The sequence below is a fragment of the Heterodontus francisci genome, chromosome 37 (assembly GCF_036365525.1).
Source record: "Heterodontus francisci isolate sHetFra1 chromosome 37, sHetFra1.hap1, whole genome shotgun sequence".
NCBI lineage: Eukaryota > Metazoa > Chordata > Chondrichthyes > Heterodontiformes > Heterodontidae > Heterodontus > Heterodontus francisci.
In genome coordinates, this window is record NC_090407.1 from 4,160,132 (window position 1) to 4,176,050 (window position 15,919).

The 15,919-nt window shown below is 40.3% G+C and overlaps 1 protein-coding gene across 2 annotated transcripts in view; it reads left to right on the plus strand.

Annotated features, from left to right (window-relative positions):
- LOC137351960 (NAD kinase-like) overlaps positions 1 to 15,919 on the plus strand; it is a 111,696-nt gene that overhangs the window by 42,727 nt on the left and 53,050 nt on the right. For both annotated transcript variants that reach the window (XM_068016862.1, XM_068016863.1), the window contains exon 3: positions 6,552 to 6,635. In XM_068016862.1, coding sequence (XP_067872963.1) covers positions 6,552 to 6,635 — 84 coding nt within the window. The remainder of the gene's footprint in view (positions 1 to 6,551; positions 6,636 to 15,919) is intronic.

Genomic DNA, 15,919 nt, shown 5'->3' on the forward strand with positions numbered 1-15,919 from the left:
CAAAATCTACTGTTTAAAACCATTTAACAAATATCAACCTGCCAGTCAGTTCTGGGAGTGTTATTGTACATGTGATCCTTAAAACAGCTGAATCATTGTGATGTGATATAATGTTGGGCTCGGGCGAAAGAACACTTAAAAACTGATTATGGGCAGCAGTATGTATCAGAAACGCAACAAGGGTGAGCATTGAAGCAGTAAGAACCAATTGACTTTAATTGAGCGATTCAGATTGGTTAAGAACTTAAGTGCGAGAAAGAAACAAAGCAAATAAGAGGATGAAATAGTGAATTAGAGTCAAATTAGATTCAGAAAAGGAAAAATAAAAAAAATTAAACAATCTCTAGGAGCACTTTAATTACCTATGGAAGTGCAACTCCACAGTTGCATTATTCCCTTTCTGGCCCTCTAAGGTTGAGTCGCACGCCAGAACAATAAATCACATTATTGACTGAGTCCTTACAACATGAATTACCAACATGGCTATGGTGAGAATTCCTACTAATGGTGCAAATCCAGCAATTTCATCACGCTGATTCGGAGACTCATAGCTAGATGTAATTGTTTTTGTTTTTTGGATGGTTAATGGTGGAGCAGTACACATCATTCAGAAATTTGTGGAGAATCAGAGCTTAATAACAACAATTTGCATTTACATAGAGCCTTTTACATAGCAAAACATCCCAAGGAACTTCACAAGAGCATTATCAATAGGGAGATATTAGGACAGATGACCAAAAACCTGGTCAAAGAAGTAGGTTTTAAGTTGCATCTTTAAGGAGGAAAGAGAGGGCGAGATTTAGGGAGGGACTTCCAGAGAGCCCAGGAAACTGAAGGCATGTCCATCAATGGTGGAGCAATTAAAATGGCGGATGTGCTTGAGACGAGAACTGGAGGAGTGCAGAGATATCAGAGAAATGTAGGGCTGGAGGAGATTACAGAGATAGGGAGGGACGAAGCCAGGAAGGGATTTGAATACGAGGATGATCATTTTAAAATTGAGGTGCTGCCAGACCGAGCACCAATGTAGGTCAATAAAAGGATAGATGAGGGTTTCAGTTGCTGATGAGCTGAGGCAGGGGCACAGACGGTCAATGTTACAGGGATGGATGGACTTATCTTGGTGATGGACATGTGTGGCTTCTCTTCACAAATTGCTGGATTTCTATAAATAATAACGATGGGAGCCGTGAACCCATCTTTTCTTTTCCCAACAATTTCTAGGCCGTGAACTCCAGACGTTAGGTTACTGGGGTAGATGTTGTGCCATGGGAGCAGTGGGATCTAGTGGGACAGTTTCATTGGGAAATGGAAGCAAAACAATTGTTAGGCAGATGACCAGGGGCAATTGTATCTGTGCAGGTGACGGGTCAGAGGATTTCTTGTTGGAGAAGACACAGGTAAAGGAATTGGGGGGGAGGGGGGATGTTATTTGACAGGCAGAAAAGAGGAGGTAAAGGACTTGGAGGTAGATACAAAAATCTAAATGCAGTCAGATGTCTGTTAATACATGGAAATCCATTGCAATGCTTGTGTCTCCAAATTAAAGCACAGAGAAATCCACTTAAGTATTTTATTCTGGATGTCATCCAATAATTTCCTTCTCTTCCTCCACCTGCATCACCACCTCAGTGCATTTCAGGCAATTTATAATAAACTGGGCATAACATTTTGTTCATGACGAACATCTCAATTGAATATTGAATTACTGAACAAATCAACATGGTGATAATTGTCAGTCTTTCAGGCAATTGAAGTCAAAGCATTTTGAAGGGTTGCAAATATTTTTACTGCCGCAAATAACAACAGATTGCATTTCACTAGCGCCTTTAAAGTAGAAAAATGTCCAATGACGTTGTGAAATTCATGCAGCTAATTCAATAACTCGCAGGTATAACGGAAGAAATAAAAACTAATCTACCTATTAAGAGCTGCTTACAAGTTCAGTGACATCTCAACTTTTATTTTTGATTGTTATATTAATGGTTTGGCTTATTTCCTAGTAGTTATGTAGTCATGTGGGTATTCTGCCTTGAGCACCACTTTTTATTCATTCATAGGATGTGGGCGTCACTGGCAAGACCAGCATTTATTACTCCTCCCTTATTACCCTCGAGAAGGTGGTGGTGAGCTGCCTTCTTGAACCGCTGCAGTCCATGTGGGGTAGGTACATCCGCAGTGCTGTTAGGAAGGGAGTTCCAGGATTTGGACCCAGCGACAGTGAAGGAACGACGATATAGTTCCAAGTTAGGATGGGGTGTGGGTTGGAGGGGATCTTGCAGGTGATCATGTTGCCATGCATCTGCTGATCTTGTCCTCCTAGGCGGTAGAGGTCACGGGTTTGGAAGGGGCTGTCGAAGAGGTTAGTAAGTGACTGCACTAAAACACAGACGTTAGTAGATTGGGTAGATAAATGTCAGATGAAATTTAATGTTGGGATTTGTGAGGTGAATCATTTTGGAAATAAGATTTGGAGAGGAACATAGTAGGATAATACATTGAAAGATAAGACTTTAAAAGGAGTACACATACATAGAGACTTAGGGGTTCAGGGTCACAGGCCCTTAAACGTGGGAGCACATCCCTTTTAGGAATGATATAAATACAGTGAAAAAGCTGCAGAAGAAATTAACTTTGAAAAGTCAAGGAGACACTTGGAGAAAATATATTCGGGTCAAAGAGGGTTAAGAGTAGATCTAATGGAGATGTTTAAAATGATGTGATTTTGATGAAATAAAGCAGATGACTATTTAAAAAAGAAAAATGCAATGTGTATGGGGAGGGGACAGGAGATGGGATTGTGAGCAGCTCTTTGAGAACAGAGAGGTGTAATGGACTGAATGACTTCCTCCTGCATTTCTGTGATTTACAGAAATGCTAACTTTCTGCACAAAACCACTTCAGTTTGCCACTGTTGTGTTCAGTTGGTGTTGTGTTCAATTAAATTGCTTTTCAATTATCAAAGATTAATTGAAAATGACACCAAAAGATTTGAATCCTATGGGTCAATTCATTAGTGTTCAAGATCTTGTGTTAATTAAAGGTAACATTCTGTAAATTAAAGAAATCCAATCTCTGCTTTTCTACATTTTTCAGCATATTCCTTATAAAAATAGCTTTTAGTGGCAAACACCAATTTGCTGAAGTAAATTAGTTAATTCAGCTTGCAATAAACATCAATTTAGAATAAGCAGCCCACTTTTGGTAGGTTTTTCTTACTCTGGATATAGGAACAGGAGAAGGCCATTCAGCCCCTCGAGCCTGTTCTGCCATTCAACATGATCATGGCTGATCTGTGTCCTAACTCCTTTGCCCTATATCTTTGATTAACAAAAATCTATCAATCTCAGAATTAAATGTTGTAAATGTAGCATTCTTGCCAGCCTCAGTGAGTCCTAAACTTGAACTTGTGATCATGAATGAGCATGGCTGATGCCAGTTCTTTTGCTGTATGCTTGTAGTCCTGTGTTGCAGCCTCACCAGGTTTGCACCTCATATTTAGGTATGCCTGGTGCTGCTCCTGGCATGCGCTCCTGCATTGAACCAGAGTTAATCCCTGCCTTGATGGTAATGGTAGAGTGAAGGATATCCTGGACCATGAGATTACAGATTGTGGTTGAATACAATTCTGCTCCTGATGACCCACAGCGCCTCATGGTTGCCCAGTTTTGAGTTGCTAGATCTGTTCTGAATCTAACCCATTTAGCACGGTGGTAGTGCCACACAACATGCTGGACAGTATCCTCAGTGTAAAGATGGGACTTGGTCTCCATAAGAACGGTGTGGTGGTCAGTCCTACCATTACTGCCATGGACAGATGCATCTGCAACAGGTAGATTGGTGAGAGTGAGGTTTTTTACCTCTTGTTGGTTCCCTCACCACCTACTGCAGACCCAATCTGGTAGATACATCCTTCAGGACTCGGCCAGCTCGGTCAGTAGTGGTGCTACCAAGCCATTCTTGGTGATGGACGTTGAAGTCTCCCACTCAGAGTACATTCTGTGCCCTTGCCACCCTCAGTGCTTCTTCCTTGGTGGAATCCTGATTCATCAGCTGAGGGAGGGCCGGTCGGTAGTAATCAGCAGGAGGTTTCCCTGCCCAAATTTGATCTGATGCCATGAGACTTCATGGGGTCCAGTGTCAATATTGAGGATTCCCAGGGCAACTCCCTCCCAACTGTATACCACTGTGTACCACTGTGTACCACTGTATACCACTGTATACCACTGTGCCACCACCTCTGGTCCCACTGGCAGGACAGTCCCAGGGATGGTGATTGGACAGACTGGGACATGTAAGATGTAATTCATGAGGAGGACTATGTTGGGCTGTTGCTTGACTAATCTGTGGGACAGATCTCCCAATTTTGGCACAAGTCACCAGATGTTGGTTAGGAGGACTTTACAGGGATGACTGGGCAGGGTGTGCCATTGTAGTTTCTGTTCTTTGTTGACATTTCTGTAGTGGTTTGGTACAACTGAGTAGCTTGCTCGGCCATTTCAGGACCACATTGCTGTGGGTGTGGAGTCACATGTAGACCAGACCAGGGGTAAGGACGGCAGATTTCTTTCCCTAAAGGACATTAGTGAACCGGATGGGTTTTTACAACAATCCAGTAGTTTCATGGTCACCATCACCTCTTATTCCATATTTATTAATGAATTGAACTTAAATTCCACCAGCGGCCTTTGTGGGATTTGAACCCGTGACCGCAGGGCATTAGTTGGGGCCTCTAGATTACTAGTCCAGTAACATTCCCACTATGCTACTTCTCCCCCCCCCCCCCGCAACCCTGATTGAGGGGTGGGGAGAGCAGGGGGAAAGTACTAGGTTGCAACGGATTCATTTTATGGAACCAAAACTAAATACTCTTCTAAATTTAGTTCATTTGAAAACCTTAGCATAACTGCTGTATATTTCTACATCAGTGGCTCGGTAACATGTTACGCTATATATTTTGTTTGCTATTTAATAGCTTCATCACATTGGGTGGTAACAGTGAATGTGTCAACTGTTGCACCCTGGGTCATTTCTAATTCAATTCTGTTCACTGAATAATGTGTCCCAAATATATTTGGTCTTTTCTTATTACTGTAATACTTTATATTTATCAGTATTCAATGTCGTATGTAATTTTTCTGTTCATTTGCATAACTAATCTAAAACTAAATTTACCAGCAATATCTATCTCAACGTTCTTCCTACTTTTTGTTGATGATTTTCAGCAGTGATTTTGGGATCTGTATAAATGTATCTGGATCAGATCCGAGCATCATCCTTGTGGGATGTGAATACTTCTTTGCTATTTTCTGTCTGGTTATTTGTCCCATTCCATGTTCTACCCAAGAATCCTTTGGCTTTGTTTTGTTCATGGGATTTGGACATCACTGACCAGGCCAGAATTTGTTGCCCATTGTTAATTGCCCTTGAGAAGGTGGTGGTGAGCTGCCTTCTTGAACCACTGCAGTCCATGTTGGGTAGGTACACCCACAGTGCTGGTAGGAAGGGAGTTCCAGGATTCTGACCCAGCGGCAGTGAAGGAACAGCGATATAGTTCCAAGTCAGGATGGTGTGTGACTTGGAGGGGATCCTGCAGGTGGTGGTGTTCCCATGTGTCTGCTGTCTTAGAGGCTGCAGGTTTGGAAGGTGCTGTCGAAGGAGCCTTGGCGAGTTGCTGCAGTGCATCTTGTAGACGGTACACACTGCTGATTTTCAATCCTTCGTACACGCTAATCTTCAGTTTTTCGCTAGAGTTTGGTTTAATTAAACTTTCAGAATGCTTTTACTGATCACCTGTAACATCCTTAAAGAAATCAGGAAGGCTTGGTGGGCTGATTTACCTCTGAGCTCCACATTGGCTTGTTTTTGTTTTTACTAAGTTATTGTGTGCTGGTTGAAAAAGCAACGCTGAATCTAGTATAGGTGAAATGTGTGGTGTCGGTTTTTTCTGATCTTACAATTCGCATTGACCTTTCTAATTCCTTGCAAAAAAAGTCATCTGGTTGGAGTTTGTTTGTGGACCATCTGCCAGTAACCACCTTAAATGCTTCAAAATGACCTCAGGATATTGGTACAGGTGGTGAGTTTTCCACTTCTGAAAATGAATCATTTTCCCCTGGATGGAGAAGATATCTCTTCAAAACTCCTGCTTGGTTTTACCAGCAGTGTAGTCATACATCAGCTTAAAAGGTGGACCATCTATCCACACAGTCAGATCCTAATCCAACTGGAAAGCTGTAGTGTGAGAATTAAGCTCCTGGGCACTTTATAAATTGAAGTTGTTTTTAACTGTGTGTAGTCACATGTGCTTCCTGGGGCCCTGGGCGATTACTTTTGGGCAGGGAGTGAAAGAAATTGGAAAGAGACATGTCTGTTCAGACTTCATTTTGGCTTAATTTGCAAAACAAGTTTTTTTTAAAAAAGTTATTGAAATGATCACCCTGCACAAAGCAACCTTCTGTGCCTTGGTGATCTTTCAGTATCTAAGTGGTTTAGTTTTAAAGGCTTGTACATTTACTATTTGAATGACCCTGGTTTGCTTTAATCACTAGGAGGACGCGATCACTGCATGGACCAAGTCCAGCAACGAAATTTGGACCAAAAGCTTGCATGCTACAGAACCCAAAGGCAGTAATGTAAGTAGCTTGTTTAAACCAATGACATCTCAACATTTGAAGCAGTTCCGTTTATTTTCCTAACATTTTTGCACACTTTTAATGTACAATTGGTTTCATTTTAACTTAAAACTCTTCAGAGAAAAGCTTGACATTTTTGTTTGCACTGACAGTGAACTTTGGAAATGAATGTTCTGCATGTTAATTAGCACAGAATACTCTGTCCAAATTTCAAGATCCTTGTTTTGCCACAAAGGAAGGAATATATCACTCGTGATGTTACTCTTGAATATAGTACAACGTACATCATTTAATATTGCAACCTAGCCAAAATATAATAAAGATATTACTGATGCCATAAAGTTTGGTTAAAATTATGTTCTAGTCAGTTCTTGCACCTGAACTCTGCTTGCTAATTAACTCTTTCACGATTCATCGAGCTCAAAATTATGGAAATCCTTCATCTACAAAAGACTGCATTTAACAAGATCTTGATATTTTTGATATAACTGTGATGTAATGCATTGATGTCTTAATGCTTTGTCTACAAATTGGTTAAGAATTTGCTTAAGTGCCTGTGACTACATGTGAGAAGCTTTCTCTTCTTGGTGACTTGTGGAGAACAATGGGGTGAAGGGTTGAACTAAGAGAAACAGCTAAATAAGAAAGGGCTCTTCAATCTGGAGAGCAAGCTCATTTTTGTAAAGATGTATGAATACTTCATGGATACAACAAAGAGGCAGGACAAGATGATGCACGTTGAGGACAGGTTGTGGAAGAATTTCTCTGAAGAGAGGGAGAGGCAGTTGAAATGGGCTGCTAGGAAAGATGGTTTGCAGGCAGAGTGTGGAACTCATTTAAAAACCAGCTACATGTAGAGCTGGAGGGAGTAGAGTTATGCTTCTGGAAGAAGAGTAAAAAGGTGTTTCCTTCAAACCAATCTTGTGATTTTTGTAAAGCAACATTTGCATTTCAACTTTTTCTAGGGGTCAGTTACAGTCCCTCGCGTGCTCTCGCTCACACACTCTCTTCTCTCTCTGGGGTAGGAGGGAGAGAAATACTTACTCTATAGGGATCCTTTGCTCTCCCAGAGAGACTAGGAAACCAATTTAGCTTGTCATCAGAGTTGACCAACCAAAGTTTGGGTCATCCAACTTTCTCAGCTGAAACAATTAATTTGGTTGCTGATGGACAAGATCACTATATCATCGTTATTGAGTAACTGTGCTAGCTTCTGGAAAGTTCCAAAGATTCCTAGTCTATGGTTAAGTGTGTCAAGAGGACTTTATAATGGAAACCATTAGTTTTCTCAATGCAAAAAATTAATCCCCTTGCCCCCTAATCTGGAGCTGACATGAAGAATTTAATACTGAATTATTAAATTGAGATTTAGCTGGCAGCCAGTATTACTTGTATGTAATTTCAATGCAATATTAATTTTGATCTAATTGTAGAATGTTTATGGTAATAGTAATTTTGCAATGCATCTGTCTACATTGAAGATCTGTAATTTATCTCAAATTGTAATTTACTAAGTACTGTATTGCATGTATCCATTTGCACTCATCACTTGAGTGATGAAGCATCAGTTGTGAGACTGGGCAGAATCTGATTTAATGTTTAAGATTATAGGGAAAAACAGCAGCGATTTGTGCTCAGGAAAGTCCCACAACCAACAATAAACTAAATGACCGAGTAATTTGTTTTTGTGATGTTGATTGAGAGGTAAATCGTGAACAGGATACTGGGAGACCTTCCCTGCACTACTTCAAGTAGTGACATGAATCATTGACATCCACCTGAGAGAACAGCTGGAGCCTTGGTTTAATGCCTTGAAGCCAGAGCTGCTGCCTCTGAACTAAGGCTGACACCAATGACTTTTAAAGCTCCTATTATATATTGTGGGAAAATCTATCAATAATGGTGCATGGCTGTGATCCTGGTGCGTAGTCTGGCTAAAAATGAGCCTGATTTTCTGACCTGTCGTCGCCATTAGTGAAACAGAGCCTTGCAAAATGATCCCTTAAATGTTTTTATAGAAAATTGTAAACTATAAATATGGTGTGACGCTTGGAAACGGGCAGTGCCGTAATGTTATTTAATTCTGTTTGTTTGGCCTTTTAATTTCTATTTGAACGTTGAGCTGCGTTCCCAAAATGTAGGCGCTGTCGCTTTGAGCAGATCAGCAGCGATGCCTGCCGAGGATTCTCTGTCTCCTCAATCGACAATCCATTTGCAACTAATCTACTGACAGCGTAATCAAAACCTACACTAAATGAGGAGCTGGGGTTACTATGTGATATGTGGACGTGTTGGCAACAATCACTGAGTTATAGGCCTGCGAATGAATTTATTCTCTTTTGCTCATTCCCTCCAAATGCAAGTTCTTTTTGTTCTTGTACGGCAGCATCTAGGTGCTAGTCATCTCAGCCTTTGTATTCAGATGTTCTTTTGTAAGTGACCAGGGTACAGATTTCATAGCCGATGAGACAGTGGAACAGGAAATCCAGTAGATAATTAGGAAAGACAGGTTAAATCCTTACAGAAGTTGCAAAAGGAATATCAGTTGCCAAAGACTACTTTAGTTAATTGTTTGCAAAGGAGGTAATTCCTGTTAGGCTTGGATTATTGGAGCAAAGGAAGTACCTGGCCACTTCCAAGCATTACTAATGTCATGATGCAAAACCTTTACGCTCTTTCTGTTGTTGCAGCCAAGAGACTGAACCAGTCCAGTGCCTCCAGAGTTTGGCAGTGGCGATGCTGCTAGACCTGCCTATGACTAAACTGATGGGAGTTCTGTTTACCTTAATATTCAACACATCCCCAGTCAGACACTCCCAGGAAAGAAAAGCAACTGTGGTAACAAAAACAAGAAATGCTGGAATCACTCAGCAGGTCTGGCAGCATCTGTGGAAAGAGAAGCAGAGTTAACGTTTCGGGTCAGCGACCCTTCTTCGGAACTGCATCGGAACTGCTTCGGAAAGCAACTGTGGTGCTATTCAAAAAAAAATTCAGCAGCCAACCCACTTTATATCTGGTTCTTGTGGTTAGATTATTGTGGGGAGCAAGAGTAGGCTCTTTACTCAACAGTATTAAGCATCCAAAACCCCAGTTTACTTTGACCTTCTGCTGCCTCAATTGTTGCACTGTATAACATTGGAAAACAGACAGTTATGACCTTCAGATAATGCCAGCTATGTAGGAAAAACTGTAATCAAACCATATATAGATGCAATGAGAGTTGTGGAAGAGATTCTCCCACTTTAGAAAATGCACTTTGCTAATTATTTTACTTACCTGCCATGAAAATCACTTTTCAATATAACAGGGCAACATTTTAAAGTGATCCTTAATTATTATGAGCTTGTATGCTTTGCTTATGAATGCTTCCCTCTACCCATCCTTTCTATTAGAAGGAGGGCGAAGTAAGGAAAGTATTTAGAAAAAAAACTTCTGTTTGCTGGAGTGGAGGTTGCAGCATTGAAATGAGACAAGCAGGAGCTAGGTGTTCACTCAACACTGGAGAAAGTGTTTGGACAAAGTAATGTAGGGACTTCTGCTCGGGGGTTGCAGCTTTTTTCTACGTAAGATTTCAAAAGTTTCTCGTACATTTTTGTCGATGAAAACGCTGCAAATTCTAGAAATCTGAAACTAAAAGAGAAAAAAGTTTGCATTTAACCAGCAGATCCTTAGCATCTGAAATGGGAAAAGACAGATTAACATTTTGGGTAGAGGACCTTCATCAGAACTGAGTGTTCACCTCTGGGTCTTCTGACAAAAGGCATTTACAGAAATGTTGATGCTGACTGGCCCACTAAGTGTTTCACATAGTCTTTCTTGCCAATATTAAACTTATTAGTGTTATCTGAAAATATATTGAGCGTCAGCTTTCATAATGGCCGTGGATTAAACATGAATTGAGTCACATCCTTCCCATTTAATCAAGGGCATGTGCTAATGGGGATTTTTGTATTCATATTGTCAAAGGAGAATTTAATTATTTTCATCAGTTTTGTCTGAACTCAGTGCCATGAGGTTGTAATGTTTGAATAATACAGGAATGGTGTTGGATGATGTGGTTCAGTCATGCTGGACAGACTGGTTTTATCTGGTAAGTTACTGGCCAGTTCTGCAAAACATTTTTAAGTTCATGTACTCAATCATCAGAAACAGTTTTATTACTGTAACATTAGCTGTAAATTAAACACATAAAACATGATCTTTAAAAATATTTAAACACCTGACTTGTGCTGCCCTGTCTCCATTTCACACATTCTCTGCTCTGTTTCCTCTTGCTTTGTAATTATTCTAACATACACTTTTCTCTTAATTATTCTAAACCTTTTAACTTCATATCTTTTGGAAGTTTAAAAAACATAAGCTGTTTGTCACCCTAAGGGAACATTCCCTTCGAGCCACTTGCCTGTTGGGTAAGCTGCTTTGTATCTTCCTATAATTACCCGCATTCTGTTCTTACAGTGTGTGTAAAATTGAAATGTATTTTTTTCTTCTACACCAAACCAATGATGTTTAAATTGTAAGAATTTAAATGATTGTATTATGGATATGAGCAGATCAATTGACACAAAAGCTACATTAAAACAAGTTCAACCTCCTCTCCCTACCCATTCCCCACCCCTTCACCCAGTCCAATAGCATCCAAATCAGTAAACCCACTAAATGGCCATTATGTTGGAACTGTAAAGTACTGAGCTACAAATTAGTAAGGAGATTAAATAAGTGAGAGTCATGACGGGGCAGAATTGAACACCGTCAGTGGGATGAATGAACTTGATGGGTCAAATAGTCTTCTCTTAGCTCTTGATTTCTTGCATTCCCCATTTGATGAATTTCTGACCCTGGTCAGTATATAAGGCAAGCACTGGGTAGAGACTAGGCATAGTGCCCTCTCCAAGACTATAGATTGGCAGTAGTGGAGTTCTTGAAGGGAAGGGGGACCTTTTTCCTAACTTTCCTGGAGCAGTGTTTGTCACTGAACAACTTTTAAGAGGCAAAGAAATTTGAAATGAAGCAAAACAAAAAAAATGACAGACTTGCTTGAATTTTGACTTTGAATAAGTACATGCTCATCCCATGATGGGAGGAAGTCTTTCTAATATTCCAAATGAATTGAATAATTTGGGTAATTTGGCAGAAAATGTAAACTCTGAAACATTCTAATTTTAGTAGCTTTTCCCCACACTAATAGAAATCTTATTTTGTCTGATCTATTTAAAACAATGAAGCACATTCCATCAGACCAGTTGTTATCCTGACTCTTCAGCCAAAATATTTTAATGTTGTACTAACATTTAAGTATTTTTTATAGTTTGTTTGAAGTTTGAATTTCAGAGCAGAGACCCTTTACATGAAACGCTTGTGGAGACTGGTCCCAATTATTCTCCTTTACTCACTGAGGCCAATTTTATAGCATTTCGGATTTTTTTTTCTTTAATTTTAAAATAGTTTTTAACACTTTCATGAAATGTCAGTATGGTTGTTTGAAGATGTGGATTTACTATATTGCCACTTTGAGGTATTTTAACATTCAGGTGTTTTAGTTGCAGAGTTGTCTGGTAAAGTCACTTCCTGGTGAGTCACCCAGGGATTGAATTTGCATGACTGTAAATCATGTTGAATTGTTTTGTAAATGATGTATTCTCCCTGCCGACGGTTTATCTGGAAGAAAACTGCTTTTAAATCAAAGTGGTATTCTAGACTTAAATGTTGTGCAGCTGTCGAATGTGACTCTGTTTGGTTTGTCTTGCTATGATGCACTTTTACGTAACTCATCCAAAGATTGTGTTCTAACTTGTGGAGGAAAAAATTGTTTATTTCCACCTGGTGGGTACGTCCTCTCGTATTCCAGATGACCATCCAGAGGGACTTGTCTGCGGGGTCACGGGAGCTGAAAAGGACAAGTACAGATGAGGGATAGTATTCAACCCTATCTAGGTGATCTACAACTATAGACCTCACGCCTCCCATCACTGAATCTAATAGCTTCATCACTGACTCCAAAAAGTGTTGCCTCCATGATAATAACCTACTCTGGTTTGTTTGATTCACAATTCTGGTGAAAACGTTTTGCACTGCCTTGGGTTGCTCAATCTCTGCTGTAAATAATTCTTTTTAATTCTTTCATGGCTGTGGGCATCGCTGCCAAGGCCAGCATTTGTTGCCCATCTCTAATTTCCCTAGAATTCTATTCATGATGAAACCTATAGTTCAGCCTGTTTAAACAAAAAAGTATCTGACATTTATCTATCTTCAGAAGTGACTCGAGCAGTAGTGCAATCTGATGTACAACAACAATACATTTATATAGAGCCATTCACATAGTAAATCATCCCAAGGCACTTGGCAGGGGCGTTACGAAACAAAATTTGACACTGAGCCACATAAGGAGATACTGAGACACATGACCAAAAGCTTAGTCAAAGAGGTAGGTTTTAAGGAGTGTCTTAATGCAGGAAAGAGGGACAGAGGTTCAGGGAGGGAATTCCAGAGCTTTGGGTGGAGGCAGCTGAAGGCACAGTAGTCACTGGTGGAGCAATTAAAATCGGAGATATGTGAGGCCAGAATTGGAGGAGTGCAGATATCTGAGGGTTGTGGGGCTGGAGGAACTTACGAGATGGGGAGAGGTGAGGCTATGAAAGGACTTGAAATGAAGGATGAGAATTTTAAAATCAAGGTGTTGCTTGACCGGGAGTCAGTGTAGGTCAGTGAGCACAGGAGTGAGAGGAGAATGGGGAGCTGGTGCGAGTTAAGGCACAGGCAGCAGAGTTTTGGATGACCTCAAGTTTATGGAAGGTGGAAGATGGGATACCAACTTGGAGAGTGTTAGTATAGTTAAGTCTAGAGATAACAAAGGTGTGGATGAGGGTTTCAGCAGCAGATGAGCTGAGGCAGGGACGAAGTCAAGCACTCTAACAGAATCAGGGACACTGGATAGGACTCGGGTGTAACATGTTGTGCAGAACATAGGAAGTAGCAGGAGTAGGCCATTCATCCCCTTGAGCCTGTTCCACCATTCAGCTCGATCATGGCTGATCTTCTACCTCAATGCCATTTTCCCACACTATTCCCATATCCCTTGATATCTTTAATATCAAGAAAACTATCGACCTCTGTCTTGAACATACTCAATGACTGAGTCTGCACAGCCCTCTGGGGTAGAGAATTCCAAAGATTCACCACCATTTGAATGAAGAAATTCCTCCTCATCTCGGTGATAAAAGGTTTACCTATTATTCTGAGATCAGATTATGCTGCTAAATAACTTTATATTCTATCTTGTCAGAACGTTCTTCTCAATATCTGTACAAGCTTTGCAAAGTTCAGGCCTCCACCCCTGACTTTACGATGATGAAGCCCCAGGGTATGTCTTTAATCTGTTAGAAGAGCTGATTCCCCAATTTTGGACAATGCCTAATACTGTAAATAAGAACAGAAAATGCTGGACAATACTGAGCAGGTCAGGCAGCTTTTATGGAGAGAGAAACGGGTAACCTTTCATCAGACCTAAAATGTTAACACTCTCTCTCTCTGGCTCTGTAAATGCTCCCTGACTTGCTGAGTGTTTTTTACTTCAGATTGCCAGAATCTGCAGTATTTTGCTTTTGTCTGAATACTGGAGATGTGTTTAGGTGGAACAGCAAGGCTGTGGTTTACAGGCAAGGGGGTTTCAAAATCTCCTTGTACATGTTGTGCCTGCAAGCAGTACTGGGGGCATCTCAACAGTTGAACTTCAGTCTCCCTGTTGGCACTCTTACATCAAGCAAAACTCAACTTCCTTACAGTTAAAAAAATAAGGATCTGAGGAGATTTGATACAGTAAATGAGGAGAAATTGTTTCCAGTGGTAGGATGGTTACTAATCAAAGAACACTGATTGAAGGTGACTGACAAAAGATCCAGAGATGACATGAGGAAAATTTTTGATAAACAAGGTGTTATCATCTGGAATGTGCTGCCTGAAAGGGCAATGGAAGCAGATTCAACTTTCAAAAAGGAACTGGATAAATACTTAAAGGGGTAAAAATTTACAGGGCTATGGGGAAAGAGCCAGGGAGTGGACCAGCTGGATAGCTCTACCAAGGAGACAGCAGAGGCACACTGGGCCAAATGGCCGCCTCCTGTACTGTAAATCATTGCACAATCCTATGACTCTGGTTTGGGATGGGAAAAAGTGATGATGAGCCCTGGCTGGCAATGTGAACTCACTTGAAGCAAGAACAGATTACTCTCTGTTACGTAAAGGCACAGGTAACACCTAGCTGAGTTGTCAGTGTCACTGATTTTTCTGTGATTGGGTAACCTACCCATCGCATGTAAAGTATACACTTGTATGAAAAGTGATTAAATCATGGCAGCTGGATGATTTTTTAATGAGCTTTGCTTGCTCACAGTTTATCATCTGTGGGGTTGATTACATAGTTTAATGCACTCTGCATTAGGACACAAATTAAGTGTCATTTAACCTAATAAATTCTGCAGTATTCTGTCTTTTTCTTTCAAATATTCACAATCCACCAAATTTATTTGCCGAGGAACGTTACCAAAACAACGTGCAATAAATTCATTAAATTATAAGGAAATGCTGGAGTACACAGTGGGTCAGTCAGTGTCTGTAAAGGGTGTGTTACAAATAACAGGGGAGTTCTAAGGATGGACAGACACACCCCCAAAAAACGTCACAACCTGCCTTTTATCTTCACAGATACTGGCCAAACGAGTATTTCCAACATTTTGGGGTTTAATTACAGTAACTTAATTCAGGATTAAAGTGAATTCAATGCTGAATTCAGTCAGTCTTACTGTAGACATACACATTTCTTCTTTTGCAAGGACTAGACCTATTTTCACCGTTGCTACTTATTTTCCAGTTCTGTCACTTGGTTCACTCAAAGCTTTCAAATTCTCAATTCCGTCTAGTTTTGCATGTGCCCCCTGTTCTTACACAGGTATCCGAAGACAGTTAATTCACTCAGCAGGTTTTACAGTGTACTGGTGGGTTCTGCTTATCCATTGTGAATGATAGACTACGAAAGACCAGTGGCAATTCTGTGCTGAGGGAAAGAATTGGCAGCTTTTCAAAAGTTACTAGATATCAATAGTTAATCACTTGGACTTAGATTTCCAGCACATCATTCAAAATATTCCAATAAAGGAATTTCTAGTAATTTTAACTGGTGGATTTTACTTGGGGAGAAAAATATTATTGTGTCCTGATCTCATTTCTTCACTGAAATTATTCAGATTTTTATTGTGTTCTTAAAAAAAAAAATCCATTTAAACATTTTC